The sequence below is a fragment of the Eschrichtius robustus genome, chromosome 10 (assembly GCF_028021215.1).
Source record: "Eschrichtius robustus isolate mEscRob2 chromosome 10, mEscRob2.pri, whole genome shotgun sequence".
NCBI lineage: Eukaryota > Metazoa > Chordata > Mammalia > Artiodactyla > Eschrichtiidae > Eschrichtius > Eschrichtius robustus.
Genome location: NC_090833.1, coordinates 81,988,767 through 82,009,241, shown reverse-complemented (window position 1 = coordinate 82,009,241; position 20,475 = coordinate 81,988,767). Strand labels below are relative to the sequence as shown.

Below are 20,475 nucleotides of genomic sequence, written 5' to 3'. Positions count from 1 at the left end.
GGGCCTTATGCTAATACACTATAACAGGGATCAAAGTAAGGCCCATTTGGCCCTCTGCCTGTTTGTGTAAATAGTTTTATTGGAGCACAACCAAGCTCATTCGTTGATTGTTGTCTATGGCTGCTTTCATGCTACAATGGCAGAGTTAAGTAGTTACAACAGAGGTGGTAAATATTTTATATCTGGTGCTTTAAAGAAAAGGTTTACTGACCCCTGGACTATATAAGCTTTGCACACTGACCTCGAGCGTGACCCAACTCTCACTTTTCAGTTTCCCCTGCACTGGCCCCATAAGACAACATTTCAGTCCAAGGGGCTTCCACACCACACGGCTTTCTTCCTTTCAGCCCTTTTCCAGTACACAACATAGAAGCAGACAGGAGATAACCACCTACTTCTCTCCAACTCATTTGGGTAGAGGAGTCAAGAGGAAGCGTGACAATGGCTAATGTTTATCAATTACCTACAGCATGCCTTGCACTGTTGTCTGTGCTCCAGTTGGGTTAATCCTCACGTTTCGTGGTAGGTTCAAGTACTATACCCACTTTATAACTGAGGAAACTGGAGTTCAAGAGGTTAAGTGTTATGCCGTGGGTCACAAGGCCAGGATGTGCTGAGGAAGCATGTGAATTTAGCCAGGCCATTACACTTACCCCGTGCGCTCCTCCTTCCTGACTTCAGGAGCCCTCAGCTGTTTCGAGTGTGCGGTCCTTAAACCTTCAGCACGGTGCCTCTTGCTGGCTCTGTCTTCCTCCCTCCATTGGCAAACTCCCAGTAACTAAATTTCAGTGATTTTTAAATAGGAAGCAATTTGCAATTTGAAATGTTTCTAGACTTTGCATAAATCTAGTTAACATGCTCACCTGCCAGGAAGTTTCCATTTTAAAACCTTTTGGGAAATGTTTCCCAAATAAGTACTTAGGCAAGTAAAATATTTTTTCAGGGTGACGTGAATCCAGGAGGAATTTTACCCGCAGGAGATGTATTCGGGCTGGGGGTCCTGGAGTAGGCAACAGTGGTTGAATACCTGAACCAGATCATCCTCTGACTCAGCAGCAGCAAAACAGCTGAGAAAAGCCCAGGCCACTGGACTGGTTGTGTTTCCCAGTCTGTGGGGTAGTGGGACCAGGTTGAGTAAACCATCGTTTGTTTTCTCTAGAAGGGAGAGCCAGATCACCATTCTGTGACTGAGTTAATGAAGAGCAAAACCTGTTGTGAGAAAACAGACTGGAATCACTTCCAGTTACAGGCGGCCAGTGTGAGGCTGTTAGTGGGCAGAGGTACATCCTGTCTGGAAAGCAAGACTTGAACCTCCGAAAGAGAACTGATGCTGCCCTGTTCTAGCAGCACAGCTGGATTCTGGCTGTTGGAATTTATTTTCCAGTCAGCTGGGGTTTATTCTGACAGTATGTGTACTATGGAATAAGAGCACATTTTGAAATCATTCATTTTCACTTAACTTGTAAGGGGGGAAGAGGCTAAGCCTTTCCCCTTCAACTGACTAAATGACAGTATGGTTTGTTCAGGGCAGCCAAAAAGATCAGTTGGTGTCACCTGAATAGGAATATACTCATTATCCTTATTCCCAAAGAGAAATGAACTATCAGATTTTAAAAAGACTTTATTATTTTTGGAGCAGTTTTAAGTTCACAGCAAAATTAAGAGGAAGGTACAGAGATTTCCCATACACCCCCTGCCCCCACACATGCACAGCCTCCCCATTATCAACAACTCCCACCAGAGTGGTACATTTGTTGCAATTGATGGACCTATATTTTCACATCATCACCCCAATTCCTTACTTTACGTTAGAGTTCACTCTTGCTGTTGTACATTCTGTGGATTTGGACAAACGTACAGTGATATGTAGCCATCATTATAGTATCATACGAAGTATTTCACTGCCTTAAAAATCCTCTGTGCTCCGCCTATTCATCCCTCCCCTCCAACCACCGGCAACCAATGATATTTTTACTGTCTCCAAGTGTTTCCTTTTGCAGAATGTCATGTAGTTGGAATCATAAAGTATGTAGTCTTTTCAGATTGGCTTCTTTTTCTTAGTAATATGCATTTAAAGTTCCTCCATGCCTTTTCATGGCTTGATAGCGTATTTCTTTCTAGTGCTGAAAAATACTCCATTGTCTGGATGCTGAATAATATTCCATTGTCTGGATGTACCACAGTTTATTAAAATCCATTCACCTACTAAGGGACATCTTGGTCACTTCCAAGTTTTGGCAATTATGAATAAATCTGCTAAAAACATCTGTGTGGACCTAAGTTTTCACCTCCTTTGGGCAAATACCAAGGAACACAATTTCTGGATCATATGGTAAAAGAATGCTGAGTTTTATTAAAATTTGCCAAACTGTCTTCAAAGTGGCTGTACTATTTTGCATGCCCAGTAGCAATGAATGCGAGTTCCTGTTGCTCCACATCCTCAATAGCATTTAGTGTTGTCAGTGATCTGGATTTTTGCCATTGTAATAGGTGTGTAGTGATAGTTTGTTGTTGTTTTAATTTGTATTTCCCTGATGACATATGATGTAGAGTATCTTTTTTCATTAATTTTTGTTGGAGTATAGTTGCTTTTTTTATTAATTTTTATAGAGTATCTTTTTTATGCTTACTTGCCATCTGTATATCTTCTTTGGTGAGGTGTCAGTTAAGGTCTTTGACCAATTTTGTAATCAGGTTGTTTTTCTTATTGTTAAGTTTTAAGAGTTCTTTTTATATTTTGGATAACAGTCCTTTATCAGATGTGTCTTTTGCAAATATTTTCTCCCAGTCTATGGCTTAGCCTCTCATTCTGTTGACATTGTCTTTTGCAGAGCAGTTTTTAATTTTAATGAAGACTGGGTTATCGATTATTTCTTTCATGGATCATGCCTTTGGTGTTGTATCTAATATGGCATCGCCCTATCTGAGGCCATCTAGGTTTTCTCCTAGGCTTATCTTCTAGGAGTATGATAACTTTGCATTTTACATTCAGATCTGTGATCCACTTTGAGTTAGTTTTGATGAAGGGTGTAAGATCTGTGTCTAGGTTCATTATTTTGCATGTGGATGTCCAGTTGTACCAGCACCATTTGTTGAAAGACTGTCTTTGCTTCATTGTGTTGTCCTTGCTCCTTTGTCAAAGTTCAGCTGACTATATTTATGTAGGTCTATTTCTGGGCTCTCTATTCTGTTTCATTGATCTGTCTATATGATAAGATTTTAGTTGTCTATAATTTTACACATTCTATAATAAAGGAAAGTAGAAGCTAGTGAAAAGTCCTGAAGTCCCGCATTTCTGGATTAAATTACAGTAGACTTAGATTTACCTTCCTATCTGCAAACCTGTTTCAAAATCCTTCGCTTAATTCTCTGCTTCAGCCAAAACTTTGAGAAGTTGAGAATGGTTAAGATGTACACTTGATCATGTTGTCTCTTCCTTTAAACCTTCCAGCACCTTACCACCCTCTCAGAATAACTGCCCCTCTCCCATGTCTTTACCGTGCTTTCAGGCTCTGTGCAGTCACCTGGCTCTTGCTAACTTCTCCCCCAATCTGATGCTGCTGGTCCCTCCCCCACTCTAAGCTCTTCAGCCTCACCAGCTTCTTCCATTTACAGGAACTGCTGCCGGCCCCTCCCCTGCCCCCAAACCCCTCAACCTATGGTTATTGGTTCCTGGAACAGGCCACCCCCACCCCACTTCTGCCTAGTTGGCATCTACTCATCTTTCAGGTCATCATACTGGAAGGCTTGGTCATGTTCACCTGCTCTATGCTATCAGAGCATCTTGTACTTAATCTTCATGGTGAGCCTAATGAGGGAAGGTACTCAGTATGTTTCTTAGCATTTTATTTCCAGGATCTAACATAGTGCCCTTTGGATTGCCTGGATATTTAATTTCCCGTGCTCAGATGTTAGGGTCATAGCGTCAGTTTTCTTCCAGCCATCCCTAGTGTAGGATGATGTAGACATTGGCATTGAATACTGTTTGCTTTTGTCCACAGAGAACCATTTAGGGTTTTAGATCTATGTAACTTACAGTTTGAATAAATTGGTTAGCTCTCTATTTCAGTGCTTAAAGCAGCAAGCCTTTGAATCTAAGGGCCAATTTTCCTACCAACCTTACTGGGTCACTGTGTTCTTTAGCCTGGAATGATGTTGTCTGCACTTGACTATTTCCCAGGGGTGTCCTGAGACCAGAGGTGTCCAGGCATTCTAAATACTGGCCTTACTACATTACAAATGCATAAACATAGATAAATATGTGCTCTTCTAAGTAAAATGTAAATCCTATGGAAGTGTGTGACATTTAAAATTTTTACCAATCTAAATTATACCTATTTTTTTCCTCCTAAATTCAGATAATTTATCTCTCAGCTTCAGTGGGAATATTTGCAATTTACAATGCTTATTTCCCAGGGATCATTTTAAAATTTTAAGTTGTGAATTTTTCATCAGCAGTTTGCCATTATCACTGTCTTTCATACAAACCGTCTTGTAATTTATTGAACAAAAAGATGAAAAGGCTCAGATCTTAAACACCTAAAACCAGTTGGTAATCCAGGGTGTGTCTTTCTCATTTTCATTTGATCTCTTTCCTTAAGATATAAATTAGATTATTTTTAGCGTGAGTGGCTCTCTCCGAACAGAAGCAGAGACTGTTTTTCATCTTGGCTGACTAACGTGCATGACCTGACCCTTAATCTTTACCCAGTATTTGTCTAGTACACCTGTAAACAGGTTTGCATGGTATTTGTGAATCCAAGCATAGTTGTCTTATATGAGGCCCTGGACTTAATTAAGTCTTGTCACTACCGGGCACCCTTTTCAGCACCCAGAGGCACCACCCTGGGTGAGGGTTAGGAGAAAACAGAGCTGTGTATGCAGCATTGTGTGGTCTGCTTGTTTAACCTTTGACGTCAGGAGCAAGGACACTGGGAGAGACCGGTGACTCCGTTAGTCTCGGGAGCAGAACAAAAAGACTGTCTTGGTACCAAGTAATGGCACCCAGTCTGCTGAGCTGAAGAATCCATAGGTGTTTAGCTGCCTGTACAGGGCACAGCATTTAAATCTTACATAGAGGGACCACGTATTATCTTGTTAAGATAAAGTATTTTTTGTTTTTGTTTTGTTTTTTGCATCAGGTGTGAAAATCGCCAAGTGCACTGCATTGCAGTCTCTAGGCATAATCCAGATGGTTCTCTGGTTTCACAGATAAGTTTCACAGAATGAACCAAGCAGACAAAAGGAGGGGGAGAAGGGAGTGTGCCTCACTGTGTACGGTAGTGCTTTCCCCAAATAGCTTTAGGTAAATAAGAATTGATCAGATTATCTCATCTTAATCTTAGTTGTGCCTTCATTCGTTAAAGGAGTCCCTTTGTAATGTAGATGGTGCTTGTAGCAATAATACCTATCCTCTAAAATAATTTTCAAAAAATCTTGGTACATCAAAGTTTTTTAAATGGAGACATGCACTTGGGACCCCTGAAAAGCAGATTAGCACTTACTTTTGGTATGAAGAGCTAGTTCCTCTGGAGCCAGATGGGCTGAATTGGAATCCTAGCTCCGATACCAGAATGATACTTACCTCTCTTGACCTCAGTTTCCTCTGTGGTAAAGAGGATACTAGTGATAACTTCTTCATAAGGCTGTTGTCAGGATTAAGTGAATAGTACATTTAAAAGCTGAGATCACTGCTGGGACTGCATATGTAAGGTGCTTAATAAATGTCTGCTTCACTATATGAATGCTTCAGAATAGTCTTTTATTCCCTTGAAAGAGAATGGATGGTGGCAGTAAAGACTCACCCTGGTCATAGAAGTTTTATTATGTATTTAATATGAAGCTATCAAGGAAGGAGGTAAGAAAGTAATTTAATCTGGAAGGTGATGATTTAAAAAAACAAATTAGGAAAGTATGACGCCAACTTTTTAAGTTCAAGTTGACTTTTACAAAGAACTTCCAAGCCTTAGGCTCTACAAAATACAAACATTTCTTTCTCTCATATTGGGAAGATTGATGCGGTCAGGCATCCTTCCCGAGCAGTTTCCCTCCGTGTGGTGATCCAAACATATTTCATCGCATGGTTTCGCCATATTGGAGTTTTTCACTTCAGCCATGAGGATGAGGAAATGAGGAGGGAGGCAGAGAAGGAGAGGGCTGGGGGGAGAGGGGAGAAAGAGAGAGAGAGGAAATAGATATGAGAGAGGGATAATGAGAATGCATAAGAGCTGAGGATCTTACAAGGGATTTTAGGGGCCAAACATGGAAGTGGCAAACACATCATTTCTGCTCCCGTTCCATTGGCCACAACTAGTCACATGGCTCCAGCCTACCTGCCCAGGGTTCTGAGGAGTCAGTTCTCCCCTGTGTGCCCTATAAAAAGAAGCAGCGTAGATGAGTATCCAGCTAGTCTCTGACACAACAGTTAACCATGTAACTTATTTCCTGCCAGTGGCAGACATTTTCTATAATTAATCCATTTGTACACTTCACTGTAAACTATTCCTGAAATTCTGTGTAATACCAGGACCAGCAAAGGACTCAAGGGAATTTGCAATCATTATGTTCCTTTCTTATTTTAGAAATTTTCAGAAATTCAGGGAATTTTCGGAGACATCTACTTCTGAACATGTTATTGCTGTGCAGGTAGCCAAGAAACAAGGACTCTTGGTGACAGTATCTTAATGGCCATCCTTGACAGGCAGGTCCCTATTAACGAGAAAGTTTTTATGCTTCGTATACCGCTGATGGTCAGTAAATGACAAAAGGCAAGGAAGTTAATGATCCTGTTGTACGTTGAAATTACGTGGGACGATGTAAGAGTAGAGTTTTTTGTTTTGTTTTGTTTTTTGCTCCTCTTTAATAAATATGGCTCACTACCGTAGCCAATATTTGTACTCAGCTCTGACAGGAAGGATGATGGCAACTTTCTGTGTCTTATATCACCAAATAAAGTGACTTATTCCTGCAGGTTTATTAATAATATTTCAGTTGAGCAGTTCTTTTCAATCATAATTGGCCTCTGCACACATCGAGCAGTTTATTTTTAAGAGAAAAGCTGGGAGAGTTTATAGCTACGTGGACACACCTCAGGGCCATGCCTAAATAAGCTTTGGGTTAATATATACCTTACATTTTGAAGTGTTTCATAGTTCTGTGTAATGATTTTGAGTCCCATTTCTTCTGCCAAGGTTCAGATGTTTAACACCCCTGGGAAGCAATATAATGTAATGGTTGACCGTGTGATCTGCAGTATCAGACTGAGTTTGAATCCCAATTCTGCCACTCAGTCACTATGTGACCTTGGAAATTTTCACTGTTTGCTATGGTTGCCTAGGTATTTCTGATAACAAATATCAGACTGGGTGGCTTAAACAACAGAGATTTATTTTCTCACAATTCTGGAGGCTGGAAGTTTGAGATCAAGGTATTGGCAGGGTTGGAGGTGAAAGCCTCTCTTCCTGGCTTGTCAATGGCGGTCTGACTGTGTCTTCACATGGCCTTGTCTCTGTATCACTCAGAACATCAGCTCCCAAACTTGAGTCAAGGACACCACCAGCCTCACTGACTCACTCCTTTATCCCCTAGCAGAACAGCTGCCCAGTCTTAACAGGTTTTCTTTTGAAATGACTCTGAAATATTTGTCTTTTACAAATGTTATTAGTAACAAGTATGAGGATTCTCACATATAAATATATATGAAATAATTTTTAACTGACTATAAAACAGTAGGTATATGTACTTTTATGATCATAAAGTCTGAAGTATGTCTTATAGGGATTGGTGGAACATATTATTAAGTAATTAGTTTGCTACCTAACTTTTTTTCTGTAAATCTATATAACTTTCTATGAAAGAAGAAAACCCAGCAGTGACAAAAAAATCCTTCCCTGTGCGTGTCCACTGCCCTCACTGGCCTCCATCTTCTAATATTAAATCATTACATTGTACACCTTAAAAAATCACGCTGTACAACCTAAATATGTACAATTTTTATTTGTCAGTCATATCTCAATAAAGCTGGGGAAAAAAATGAAGTTGCTGTTCCACTGTTAAAAATATAATAATAATATGAAGAATATAGTGCGATAGCATCTCTGACTGCTATCTTCCCTCCATTCTGGTCATTCTATTGTTACATTTTTCTTCCTTGGTTCTTATGTGTCTCTTTCCTAAAAAATATTCTGAAATTTTGACTTTTTTTACTCGGTTTTATTTAATTTTTAATCTAATTTTTTTGGCAGAAAAGAGCAAGTTAGTACCTTGTATCAAAACATCAACCTCGTGGAGCCAAGACTAATTCAGCCATATGAACATGTTATAAAGAACTTTATCCGTGAGATCAAACTTCAAAGCACAGAAATGGAAAACCTGGCCATTGCAGTGAAGAGGTATTGTAGTCTTTCCTGTCTAAGTGGCAGAAGGGGTCCTTTAACTGGCTCTTCGACCAAGTGGCACAAAGACGGAACTGCATTATCATATGGTATGGGGGGACGACCCGAACCTGAGGAATCTGGAGCTTTCTAAACTAAGCCAGCATGAGGGAAGCTGAGTCAGACAGTACTTTGTAGGGTCAGCCAGCAATCCATCAGCAGGTCCCCATGATCCTACCATATAAACCCTTCAAGGCCTGTGATTCCATATAGAACAGTTAGTTCAAAGAGATTCGTTATCTTATATCCAGCCACTTGAAACATACAGGATACTTTTCATCCAGAGAGGCAGGCAGACTCCATTTGAAGCCTGGCCTTCTCACTGACAGAAGAGTGACTTTGGGCAGGTTACTTAATCTCCCTGAGTCTCAGCTTCTGCATCTGCAAAATGAGGCTGTAAATATTCACATCCTCGGGGTGTGGAGACCTCATGGTGAGGCTTGGGTGAAGCCCTTGGCACTGGGCCTACCACATGGTGGGTGCTCAGCAGTGTTTCTCTCCCTCTCTCTAACCCTCCTCACCAGCTTGACCTGAAAGCCTAAAAACCGTTGCACCCTTACTCTCATACAGTTTATATAAGCCACAGCTGGCTTACATAGGATATCTTATTTGTTTTAACAGCAACCCAGTGCCAAAAAAGAATTTATATGTGTTGCAATCCAAACATCAGCCTCTTTGTTCCCTGGAAGACCACACTCCTTTGGCATATATTGGGAAAGAGGGCATTTTGTTTGTCACAATTCCTGGGCGTTCTGCCCCACAGATGCTCCTCACCTCCATGTGCTCTGCCACCAGCAGCTCCCAGTGTGCTGCGTACCACACTGGTCTCTGCCCAGAACTTGTGAACGGCCCCTTTCATAGGATGCCCCCCATTTGTGTGGGGGCAGGTGAAGGCTGTTCCTCTCTCTTTATTCTTTCCCTCCACATGATGATAAAATTATCTAGCTGACCCTGTGAAGTAATTAAAATACAGAAGAGAAAATGTTTTAAAACACTGATGCTAAATAGGACTGTTTTTATAGTCCTAGAATCATACAAGAGTTGAACTATTCACAGGGGCTTTCTAAGTGAACATTTTCAGTTCCTGACTCCGATCTTTTCCCTCAAGTTTGCCTGCTAGAGGCTTTCAGTGGGATCATAGGGTGGTCCTCAGATCATCAATTTCTGTAGAGCATTCTGGGGTGTGGATCAGAGCCCCAGATTTGGCCTCCTTTGAGGGGTGACCAGCAGACACACATACTGAGTTTGTAAAGAGTCCAGTGAATATCTGTGAAAACACACTAACTCCCCTGTACACACACAGGTGCGTATACACAGACCCACACACAGATACATGGGACACACACACACACACACACACACACACACACATTCACACATAACCTCTAAGTATAGTCCTGTGTAAGCCCATGAGGGAAAAAAGAATGGCATTCTCTTCCCTCTGCTCTCATTCCCAGCGGGGCTGCTCTCTGCTGTGGACGGAGTGTGTCACGTGATGTGGAGCTGGTGGTGCTTCTCTCCTCCCAGCTTCTGTGCTCTGTGGGTGGCATCCGAAGTTGGGCTCCATCCTAAGCCCAAGGCCTCCTAAAGGCCGCTCTCTGAGCTGGCAGAGACCTTGCCGAGGTGTTTAAGTGACTACTGTAAATATTCCCTTACATCCTTAACTAAGGACCATGCGTCCCCACCTCTGTTTTTGGTTAGGGGAGGGCCTCAGTCTTTTTGCTCAGCACTTGCACCTGAAGAAGGGGTTCCCAGTGTCCTGGTAGGAGCCCTGGACTAAGGTTAAAGTGGACATTCCCAACATGGTAGACGCTTTACTGGGAATTGGGAATTGGCTGGGGCAAACAGTGTGTCATTATAGACTACCCTGATTTACCCCCCCAAAAAATAAAAAAGGAAGAAAAAAGAGTTGTTCAGAAGTGAAAAAGGCAGAAGGAACACATTCGGGAGAAGTCCCAGATGCCCAGATGTTTGGGACTGGATGTCTAGAAGGAATGGCTGGAAAAAAATGTTCATAACAAAAGGAGAAATGGATGTGTGGCTTAGCTATTCCCAGCCCCAGAGTTGACCACAAAACCCCGAAAGTTGCTGTGGAGATACATAATGCCTAGAGTTCAAACATCAAGTGTTTGTAAACAAACTAGAACTAGCTGACTGTCCAAACTTGGTTAACATAACCTCAGGCAGGCTGTAAGGTGAAGAGGAAGTACACAGGAGCAGAAAATAGTGATAAGTCACTCAGAATTTTACTGCCGCGTCTTCCCTCCACCCATCAATGCTTGTTTGGAAGCTCATGTAGAAATTAAATTAATGCATGAACAAATTGTGTTGGGAGGGAGTAAATAAGTTGAAAGCAGGTAGGATGGTATAGCAGAAGCTATCAGATTGGAAGACAGAGGCCTTCTACTGAGGTCCTGTTTCTACTTTTATTAACACCATGTCATTGGGCCAAGTAAACTGACTCTAAATCTCACGGTGGCTGCTTTCAAGTCACTTACAATCTAGTTGAGTAGGCAACACATATGTGTGTGAAAACTTAGATAATTGGACACAGCTGAGAGAGAACAAAAAATAAATTTTTTAGGGCTTAATCTGAAGCTTCAATCATTGTAAAGTGACAGGTGTCTCCATACTAGACAACTGCTAAATAAAACTATCTGGGTATCTTCTCAACGAAATTTTCTCATTTCTAACTTTTTGGCAGATCAGTGTTCTCTGCCTCCACAGAAATATGATTTATTGATTGTATTAATAAAAGAAACAGGAATTTTCTAAAGGGCAACTATATCTACATTCTAGAACTTTAGGGAACCAATCAGAAATAATTTTTGAGATCTCTTCTTTTTTTCCCTTCTAACTATAGCATTTAGCATTGTGTGTTTCGTATGATAAAATTTCAGAATTGTATCTAACCATCTCTTTGCCATGGAGTTCTTTTCTTGTCTGGGATTGTAGCTCAGTCATCGCAGCAAAAAAGGTTTTCAGAATTTATTGAGAGCCTCCCAGCAATATGGTATCTTTCTCTGTTCTTTGCTACAATCTAGTTTAATACCATTTAATCTACTCTATTCCACTTATTTAATATCTAGTTTTAATGTCCCTTTACACCCAACTGATCGAATTGCCAACATCATTTTATTATGTGGAAGGAACAGGGAATGTTATTTTAAATGGTATGTTTCTCCTCACCTGTAAAATAGAGAGCTTGAAATAGATGAGGTCAGAGTTTTCTCTTCATGTTACAAGGCCAAGAGTATAATGAAAAGGTGTGCATCCTCTTAAATTTCAGAGCCCAGGACAAGGCAGCCATGCAGTTGAGTGAATTGGAAGAGGAAATGGATCAGAGGATTCAGGCTGCAGAACACAAGACGCGGAAAGACGTGAGTCTGTGGGATGGCCCCTTCATGCAACGAATCCTCAGAGCACCTTTTATGGACAGGGCACCGGGCATCCTCTGGGTGCAGCAAGTCCAGACTGCCACAGGCGCTCTCAACAAGGGCATTGTTAGTGCTGGTGGTTTTGTGTGTGGGTGGCGGGGGGGGGGGGGGGCGGGTAGAGTAAGGAGAGAGGGGGAGAGAGAGAGAGAGAGACAGTAAGTAAGTAATCAAATAAAGTGGCTAATTTCAGATGGCAGCGAGCACAGTAAAGAAACGGCATGTGTGATAGACAGGCTGCTTCGGGTTGGGAGGTCAGAGGCCTCTTTGAAGAGGGGACAGGAGAGCTGAGGCCTGAAGGAGAAGGCAGAGCCCGCCTTCGTAAAGGATGGTGGCTCCACCCTTAATTCCACTGTCTTGCTGCCCACGTCCACCGCTACTTTAAATCTAGATTACAATGAAGTTAAAATGCTCTCTGCAAATTTTAGTGTTGTTTTACAATGGGACACACTTTTACTCATCAATATAGGAACTCTCATAGTTGAAAGTTGGGTGCTACCTTCAGTGATTTCCATAGGAGAAATAATTATCTTTTTCCCTTATGAAATATATTTGGGTGATTGATGTTTACTGAAAACAGAAAATAGACATATTTCTTTGAGTAGCTAACATCAGGTTGAACATTCCCTTTTTTCCTATTCATTTTCCCCATTAACTCTGAGAGGCAGAAAATTGAGTGAGGAGGGCCTGGGTGTTGGCATCCAATATACCTTAGTTTGCCTCCTGGCTCTGCCCCATCTCAGTTAAGTGGCACTGGAAAAATAACATAACCTCTGAGCCTTTGTTGTTCCAACTTTAGATGGGATAATGCCACCTACCTGCTTTAAGGAGGGTCGAGCCTGGTGATCTGTATGCGTGCCTAGCGCAGTGCTTGAGGTATGGTAGGGGCACCGTGGCCATTGCTGTTCTGCTCTTTTCCGGTGCTCTGCGTACCTTGAGTCCTTTCAGATTCTTCACCTTCAATTGCTTTACCACATGTGTGCCTTTGGGTCTCTTGGTTGTCTTATCTCTTAATAACACGCTTAATAACTGTTTGGAAGTCATGTTCACAGAGTGAATGGCTCAAAGTCCATGGTCCAGCTTTATTGCAATGATTATCCCATTCTTTTGTTAGCGCTTTATTTCTTCTAGTCTAGAAACAGTAACATCCTATTTTTTTCTGCCTTTTTCCCTCTCCATCCATTTAATCTGTGCATTCATTCATTCATCACACACTTATCAAGCGTATGTGTTATTCTGTCATCAAATCGCTGCCTCTTCCAGCTAAGCACTTCCCAAACTGGTTGTTGGTGATGGACACCTGACGATGGCCCTACCCCTTATCACTTCATGTTTTGTTAATTATACCATCTTCCTCAGTTTCCTTGGCTCTGGTACAGGGGTGGTGAATACATGGCATCTTTCTCTGTTCCACAGCGATGGCATAAGTGGCTGGTGAGTCACTGCACAGATGTGGTCTCTGAAACCTCAGCACACTGCTGCCAATGGAGCGCCTTTGGCCCTGGGATGACACCTATGTGCCAGTCTGCCCCAGTCTCCTGGTCTCTCTGGAATAACACATCCACGCTGACTGAAGATTTTCCCTAACCCACCTCCACTAAGCGTGGCTCACCTTGGCTCCCCACACACAGTTCTTCACCCCGCAGCTCTGGCCTGGCTCATTGCTCTGCTCTCACTCCAGCTGTTTTTTTTTTGCCTTGATAACTCCTCTCCACTTTCCTAAATTTTGCAAAGATCAGAGAAAGTCTCCCCTTCTCCCCGGTGCCCTCCCCTAGTCCTCTAGCCACGTTCACCTCTTCCTGACCTTGACCCCTCTTGCACATATAGTGTTCATCCCATTGTTTCAGTTAGGGTTTTAAAAATATATTGTAACAGCTTTATTGAGGTGTAATGGGCATGCAATAAACTGTACCTACTCAAAGTGTAGAATATGATAAGATTGGAAATGTGTATATACCGAGAAACCATCACCACAATCAAGATAAAAGTACGTTCACATACTGTTGGTTTCCATGCCCCTGTGTCATGCCATCCTTCTTTGCCCCTCCTTGTCAGGCAACCATTTTACGTCTTCTTTGGTGAAGCGTCTATTAAAATCTTTTGCTCACTTTTAAAACTAGGTTGTTTGTTTTCTTATTATTGAGTTTTGGGAGTCCTTTATATATTCTGATCTATAAATATTTCCTCCCAGGCTGTGACTTATCTTTTCATTCTCCTAACAGTGTCTTTTAAAGAGTAGAAATTTTTTATTTTTATGAAGTCCAATGCATCAGTTTTTTCTTTCATGGATATGTTTTTGATATTTAAGAAATCTTTGCATAACCCAAGGTTGCAAAGATTTTCTCCTGTGTTTTTTCTATAAGTTTTATTGTTTTAGATTTCACATTTAGGATCTATTTTGTAAGGTATGGATCAAAGTTCATATTTTTTGCATATGCATATCTAATTGTTCCAGCCCATTTGTTGAAAATACTATCTGTTCTCTGCTGAATTGCCTTTGCACTTTGTCCAAAATCAGTCTTCTGTATTTGTGTTGGGTTTATTTCTGGGCTCTCCGTTCTGTTCCATTGATTGATTTGCCTGTCTTTATGCTGGTATTACATTGTCTTGATGATTATTGCTTTATAATGTCTTGAATTAGTTCCATAATGAGTCTAGTATTAGTTCTTCAACTTTGTTCTTTTTCAAAGTTGTGTTGGCTATTTTAGGTCCTCAATTTCCATAGAATCAGCTTGTCAATTTCGAAAAAAAAAAAAAAACAACAACAACAACAAAAACCCAAAACCTGCTGGGGGTTTGACTGGACTTCATTGCATCTATAGATCAACTGGGGGAGATTTGGCATCTTATTAATAATGAATAATCCACAAATCTGATATATTCTCCATTTATTTAGGTCTTATTACACTCAACTCCACTGGTTATAAACTTAAAACTTTATTTGAATACAGAACATAGGATATTAAATTCCATAATGTGTTAAGAGAAAAAGGAAACTGAAAGATATTTGGGCTCATGGGAGCCGCAGCCCCTGACCTCCTGGAGTGCCCTTTTGCCATTCTCTGCACCAGGGGTGACACACATGAGAAGTACCAGCCTATGGGGCAGCACTTTGCATAGAAATTTGCAGGTGATGTGGTTTGAGTTTAGATAAGGTGTAAGCTCTTGGAAAAACAGTAAACCCGTCAGGCCTTCCTGAGCCCTGATGACATGGTAGGATTCAGGCAAGCACTGGGGCCCTTGATTGTGCCATAGCTTTTAATTAAACACAGCAGTATTTAATTAGCTAGTTAATTGATATGCTGCAGCCCTCTATCACAGTTGAGTAGTGGTCTTAGAGGTGTCACCCCAGGTTACGTGTGTATGCAGGTCGTGGGATTCCGCAGTTCTTTCTGTCTTGTAAGTTTCCATTCCGGAAGTGCTGGGCATCTAAAGTTTGGTTACTTCTGTTTTACCTTCTCACTATCTCTGTGTAGGAGACTTGGGGTCAGCCTTAGTTTGACACAAAATGTTTCTCACCTACAGGATTTTGAAGAACCTATTTAAATCAATAAAATCTTTTTTTTTTTTTCTTTCAGGAAAAACGCAAAGCTGAAGAAGCCCTCAGTGACCTCAGGCGTCAGTATGAAACAGAAGTGGGAGATCTACAGGTGACAATAAAGAAACTCAAAAAGGTAGGTATGTGGCAGCTGGACTTTGAGGGATACTTTCAGTATCTCAATGCGTCTACATTTTTAGCAACTAAAAACACGCAGAATCATATTGAAGCAGTGGATAGATCAGATTTCAGAATCAAATTGGACTCCTTTGCAAGAATTCTTTTTAAAGGCCCGTAATTTCTGTTTCTAAGGGCAGCCTATCTTCTGCATAGATCTAATAAATATTTCTGGTCCCTTGAACAGTTGTCCATCTAACCTCAGTTTTCTTTCCTTGGTCTTTACCAAGTGCGCTCACGTCCCACGTGTCCAGTGGACTGTCTGCTTATGACAGCAGGGACACTGTCTTTCCTGGTCATGTAGCCCTACACTCAGCTTACTGCAAGGTATATGTATTCAGTGAATATTTATTAAATGAAATGAATATTTCCCTTCTCTGTGGAAAGTTCCAGATCTAGAGGACCGCTGATCAGCAAGAAGTGGGAGAGAACCTGTTGACATGAAAGCAGAGGTGTGATTGGTTTTGGCCTCTGCTCTATTTGGTTTCTAATGATTAGGGTCCATTTCACTCAATGGTATGCTGGTAGATGTTTAACAACAGGCTCTGGAGAGGGGAGGAAGGGAGGAGGCATTTGTATCATTTGCCGATCTTCATGGTATAAATAGTCCCACCATTACTGATTTCAAGCTACCAGGTTGACATCACTGAATGCAGAGTTTGGGAAGAAATGCTTAAAATAAATAGGCTCTCGCCTGCTGGTACACATTGGCTCCAGCATAATACTGGATTCACTTCCTGCATGTGGATGGTCTCCATAACTAATGGAAATAACCTTAGCTAAAATGAAAATGGGTACTTAAAAAATAATCGTCCCCGAAAGTGGCATTGTGAACTTAGGCACATCACTTTGCTTCTCTGGTTGTTCATATGATAACCTTTAATGCTCCTTCCAGTGTTTATACTGAATGAGATTAAGTGACAATTAACTGCATTTGTGGGTTACTGCAACTTACACCTCTGGAATTATTAAGAATTCTCCCCAGTATCCTTCTTGGAAAAGTATTATCAATGTCAACCTTATATCTGATTTCCAAAGGTCATTAGACCATAATACTATTCTTGTATTACAGAATTTGAATGGACCAATCCTTTGCTTAATGCTACAGTCACAGATTCTCCTAGTCACTTTCCTCAGTTATTTCCGTGTCATCCAAATCTTTAAACTAAGAGAATATTTGCAAGAGGAGACACAGAGTTGTTTTTTCATATAGCATATGATGAAGACCAAATAGGCACTGAACAGTAAGAGTCAGGAGTGACGAGACCTGAGTCCTTATCAAGACTGTGCCAATTTCGGACTTCCCTGGTGGTGCAGTGGTTAAGAATCCACCTGCCAATGCAGGGGACACGGGTTTGAGCCCTGGTCCGGGAAGATCCCACATGCCGCAGAGCAACTAAACCCATGCGCCACAACTACTGAGCCTGCGCTCTAGAGCCAGCGAGCCGCAACTGCTGAGCCCGCATGCCACAACTACTGAAGCCCACGCACCTAGAGCCTGTGCTCCGCAACAAGAGAAGCCACCGCAATGAGAAGCCCGCACACCGCAACGAAGAGTAGCCCCCACTCGCCGCAACTGGAGAGAAAGCCCATGTGTAGCAACAAAGACCCAACGCAGCCAAAAATAAAAAATTTTTTTAAATTTAAAAAAGACTGTGCCAATTTCTTCTGTAACACCCGGGACAATTAGCTTGATCATTCTTTTTTTTTTTTTAATAAATTTATTTATTTATTTATTTATTCATTTATTTATTTTTGGCTGCATTGGGTCTTCGTTGCTGCACGCGGGGGGCTTTCTCTAGTTGTGGCGAGCGGGGGCTCTTCATTGCGGTGCACAGGCTTCTCACTGCGGTGGCTTCTCTTGTTGCAGAACATGGGCTCTAGGTGCACGGGCTTCAGTAGTTGTGGCACGCGGGCTCAGTAGTTGTGGCTCACCGGCTCTAGAGCGCAGGCTCAGTAGCTGTGGCACACGGGCTTGGTTGCTCCGTGGCATGTGGGATCCTCCCGGAGCAGGGATTGAACCCGTATCCCCTGCATTGGCAGGCGGACTCTTAACCACTGTGCCACCAGGGAAGTCCGGCTTCATTGTTCTGATCGTTAGCTTCTCATCTGTAAGATGGGATTAATAATAAACTGTCCTGTCTAACCATAGTGACTGACATTTTATTGACTTTGTAGCTTAGTAAGCTCTTCTTCATAATTTAAAAAAATCGAATTCTTAAACTTTCTCTGAGGAAAGTGCAAATTTCCCACTTTTACAGATGAGAACACTGAGTTCCAGGTTAAATAACTTGCACAAAGTCACTCAGCTAATAAGCAATGGGTTGTCTTTCTGTCTTTACACAGTTGGTGCTTTCTCACTTATACCAGACTTCCTGCCTGCCTGATAGGGTTGTTCTGCGAGAGAGTAAGAGATGATTTATGGGAGAGCATGTTAAAAGCTGTAAAGGAATATACAGAAGCTTACAGATTTAGTATAATTGCCAGCCATTTCCTTATGTCAGTGGTTCTGAGAAACTCATTTTTTTCCCCACAATTTTTTTTCTCTGAAATTGGCATGATCTTAAAATCACTGGCTCTTTCGGCTTCAGCCACTTGAAAACCTTCCACTGATGCCATCTGGCAAGATGAAGAAAGTCTATCATCAAAGTACTTAGATTTTGATGAAATATCACATTCATTTTGATCAATGCATGCATATTCTATTAATGGACACCCACAAATCCCCACATTTCCCAAGGGATGTAAGCTATGTGTAAGAAAGACATTTTTGTTGTCCATGTTACGGATGCTTCTGAGCCAATTTAGTCTGGTAATACTCAGTAATCAACCAGGAAGTAAAGCTCATTTGTGTATTTATATAATTTTGTGTGTGTGTCTCTAACTTCATATCATACTTAAATTTTATTGACTTAAATCATTAAATAAGCATTTTTTGACATCACCATGAAGAAAACATGGTTGATTTTTGACACCAATTCTGCTCTTAAAAATCTTGGACCTCTAGTAAGAGAGTTAAAACACTCATAAGTAATTATGATATAGAATAGAAAGTGTTAAATGCAGATAAAGTTTAAGAGAATATAAAGGTCCAGACTCATACGCAACATAACTGAAAAAGGGAGGACTGAGTTGCTTGATAGTTGCATGGTTTCCCCAAAACGGCTTTTCCATTGTTTCAAAGAAAAATATACACACTACTATGTATAAAATAGATAACCAACACGGACCTACTGTATAGCACAGGAAACTATACTCAGTATCTTATAATAACCTATAATGGAAGAGAATGTAAAAAAAGAATATATATATATATGTGTGTAATTGTACATAAGTACATATGTATAATATGTACTTTACACCTGAAACTAACACACTGTAAATCAACTATATTTCAATTTAAAAAAAAAGAAAAAAAAATGTACCTTGGCAAAAAAAAAGAAAATTCATGAAATAAGAAAACCCCTTTTTTAAATGTTTAAATTATTTAAAGCAAATTTTCAAGTCCTTCTGGATTATATGTAGTTTAATGATTTATAAGGTTGTATAATGTTGAAAATTGGAGACTTCTAGAATTCCCATATCTATATGCAAATATATTCCTAAACTTAACCAAATCAATTCGAAGTGAGTTTGTAAACGCCCAACTTTTATTTGCTTTTTCAGCTAGAAGAACACTCAAAACACATAAGTCAAAAGGAAGATGTGGCTGCATTAAAAAAACAAATTTATGATTTATCAATGGTAAGAATTAACTTTTCACTTACAGTAATATATTTCCTGTTAGACTACTGTTTCCTAAATAAAATCATGCTATGATTTCAATGTTCCAGGAATAAAAGCTTAAAGAGAAATTAATACTACAGTTAAAGTCTTTGAAATACCTCTGACTAAAGGTATTATATTTATGCAGGCTTTTTCCCTCAATGATACCTATTGTAAATGCTTTTTTTTTTTTATTCAAAGCAATAATAGCATGGCCTTTAAATTTTAAATAGTTAACCCCTGCATTCTTATAACATCAACTTTTATCTGTTTCCCTGGCTTTTTAAGACGAGGTATTATTGCCCTGCCCTTCCTCCAACTTTTCTGTCTGTCCCTTTTCCATCTTCTGCTGACCATATCTTTAGTATTTCTGTTGCCAAAACTGATAACATCTACATCTGTTATATTATCGTCATTTTCTTTATTTTGTTTTCAGGTTGACTCTAAAAGTTGAAAACCAATAATGAACATTTCCTTTATCGTGACTCTAAATATTCTCCCTGCAGAGCCAAGAAGTGAGCTAGAATTGCAGTTCTTTCTCTCCAGTCATTATCCTTGTGCCACTCAAAAGAGAAGGTCCCCCAGCTTTGTGGTCAGATAAGTCCCCTTTATGCATTACCAGTTTCAGATTTTGCAACCTCTTAGTTGGTTTTGTGCTTGGATCACAATGTTCTCGTGAGTTGCTTACTTCTCTTGGATTCTCTGGTGGAGTTTTTGGTTTCTTGTAAAAAGAACCTGCCATCTTCATGATATTACTGATACCTTGCAACTTCTTATTTATTCTTTCCAGTACATGGAATTTGTTTTTTTCTCCTTGAAAATATTAATTTTGGAGTCCAGGAAATTTCAATTCTTATTGGACTGGCTGCTTTTTAAACTTGCTACCCAGATGTCATCTTGGAATTTCTGAACATTTTAGGTAGCTGTGGTAGGATTCCTGTACAGCTAGGCAAACATTTGTTTAGCTCAAGGCCTCTCCCCTGAAAGGTGGCCTTCCTCAGAGCTCTGTGTGTGAAGCTGGCTGTCAGACATAGGACCCCAATTACCAGATGCATGGGGCCTGGATGTTCAGAGAGAAGCCTTAGCTTTCCTTTTGGGAATCATTCAGTTATTTTTAAAAAGACGAGCC

The 20,475-nt window shown here is 40.7% G+C and overlaps 1 protein-coding gene across 1 annotated transcript in view; it reads left to right on the top strand.

Annotated features, from left to right (window-relative positions):
• Positions 1 to 20,475, top strand: part of RASEF (RAS and EF-hand domain containing) — an 88,603-nt gene that overhangs the window by 25,620 nt on the left and 42,508 nt on the right. Inside the window, exons 2-5 of the mRNA XM_068552590.1 lie at positions 8,244 to 8,390; positions 11,722 to 11,812; positions 15,445 to 15,540; positions 19,248 to 19,325. Coding sequence (XP_068408691.1) covers positions 8,244 to 8,390; positions 11,722 to 11,812; positions 15,445 to 15,540; positions 19,248 to 19,325 — 412 coding nt within the window. The remainder of the gene's footprint in view (positions 1 to 8,243; positions 8,391 to 11,721; positions 11,813 to 15,444; positions 15,541 to 19,247; positions 19,326 to 20,475) is intronic.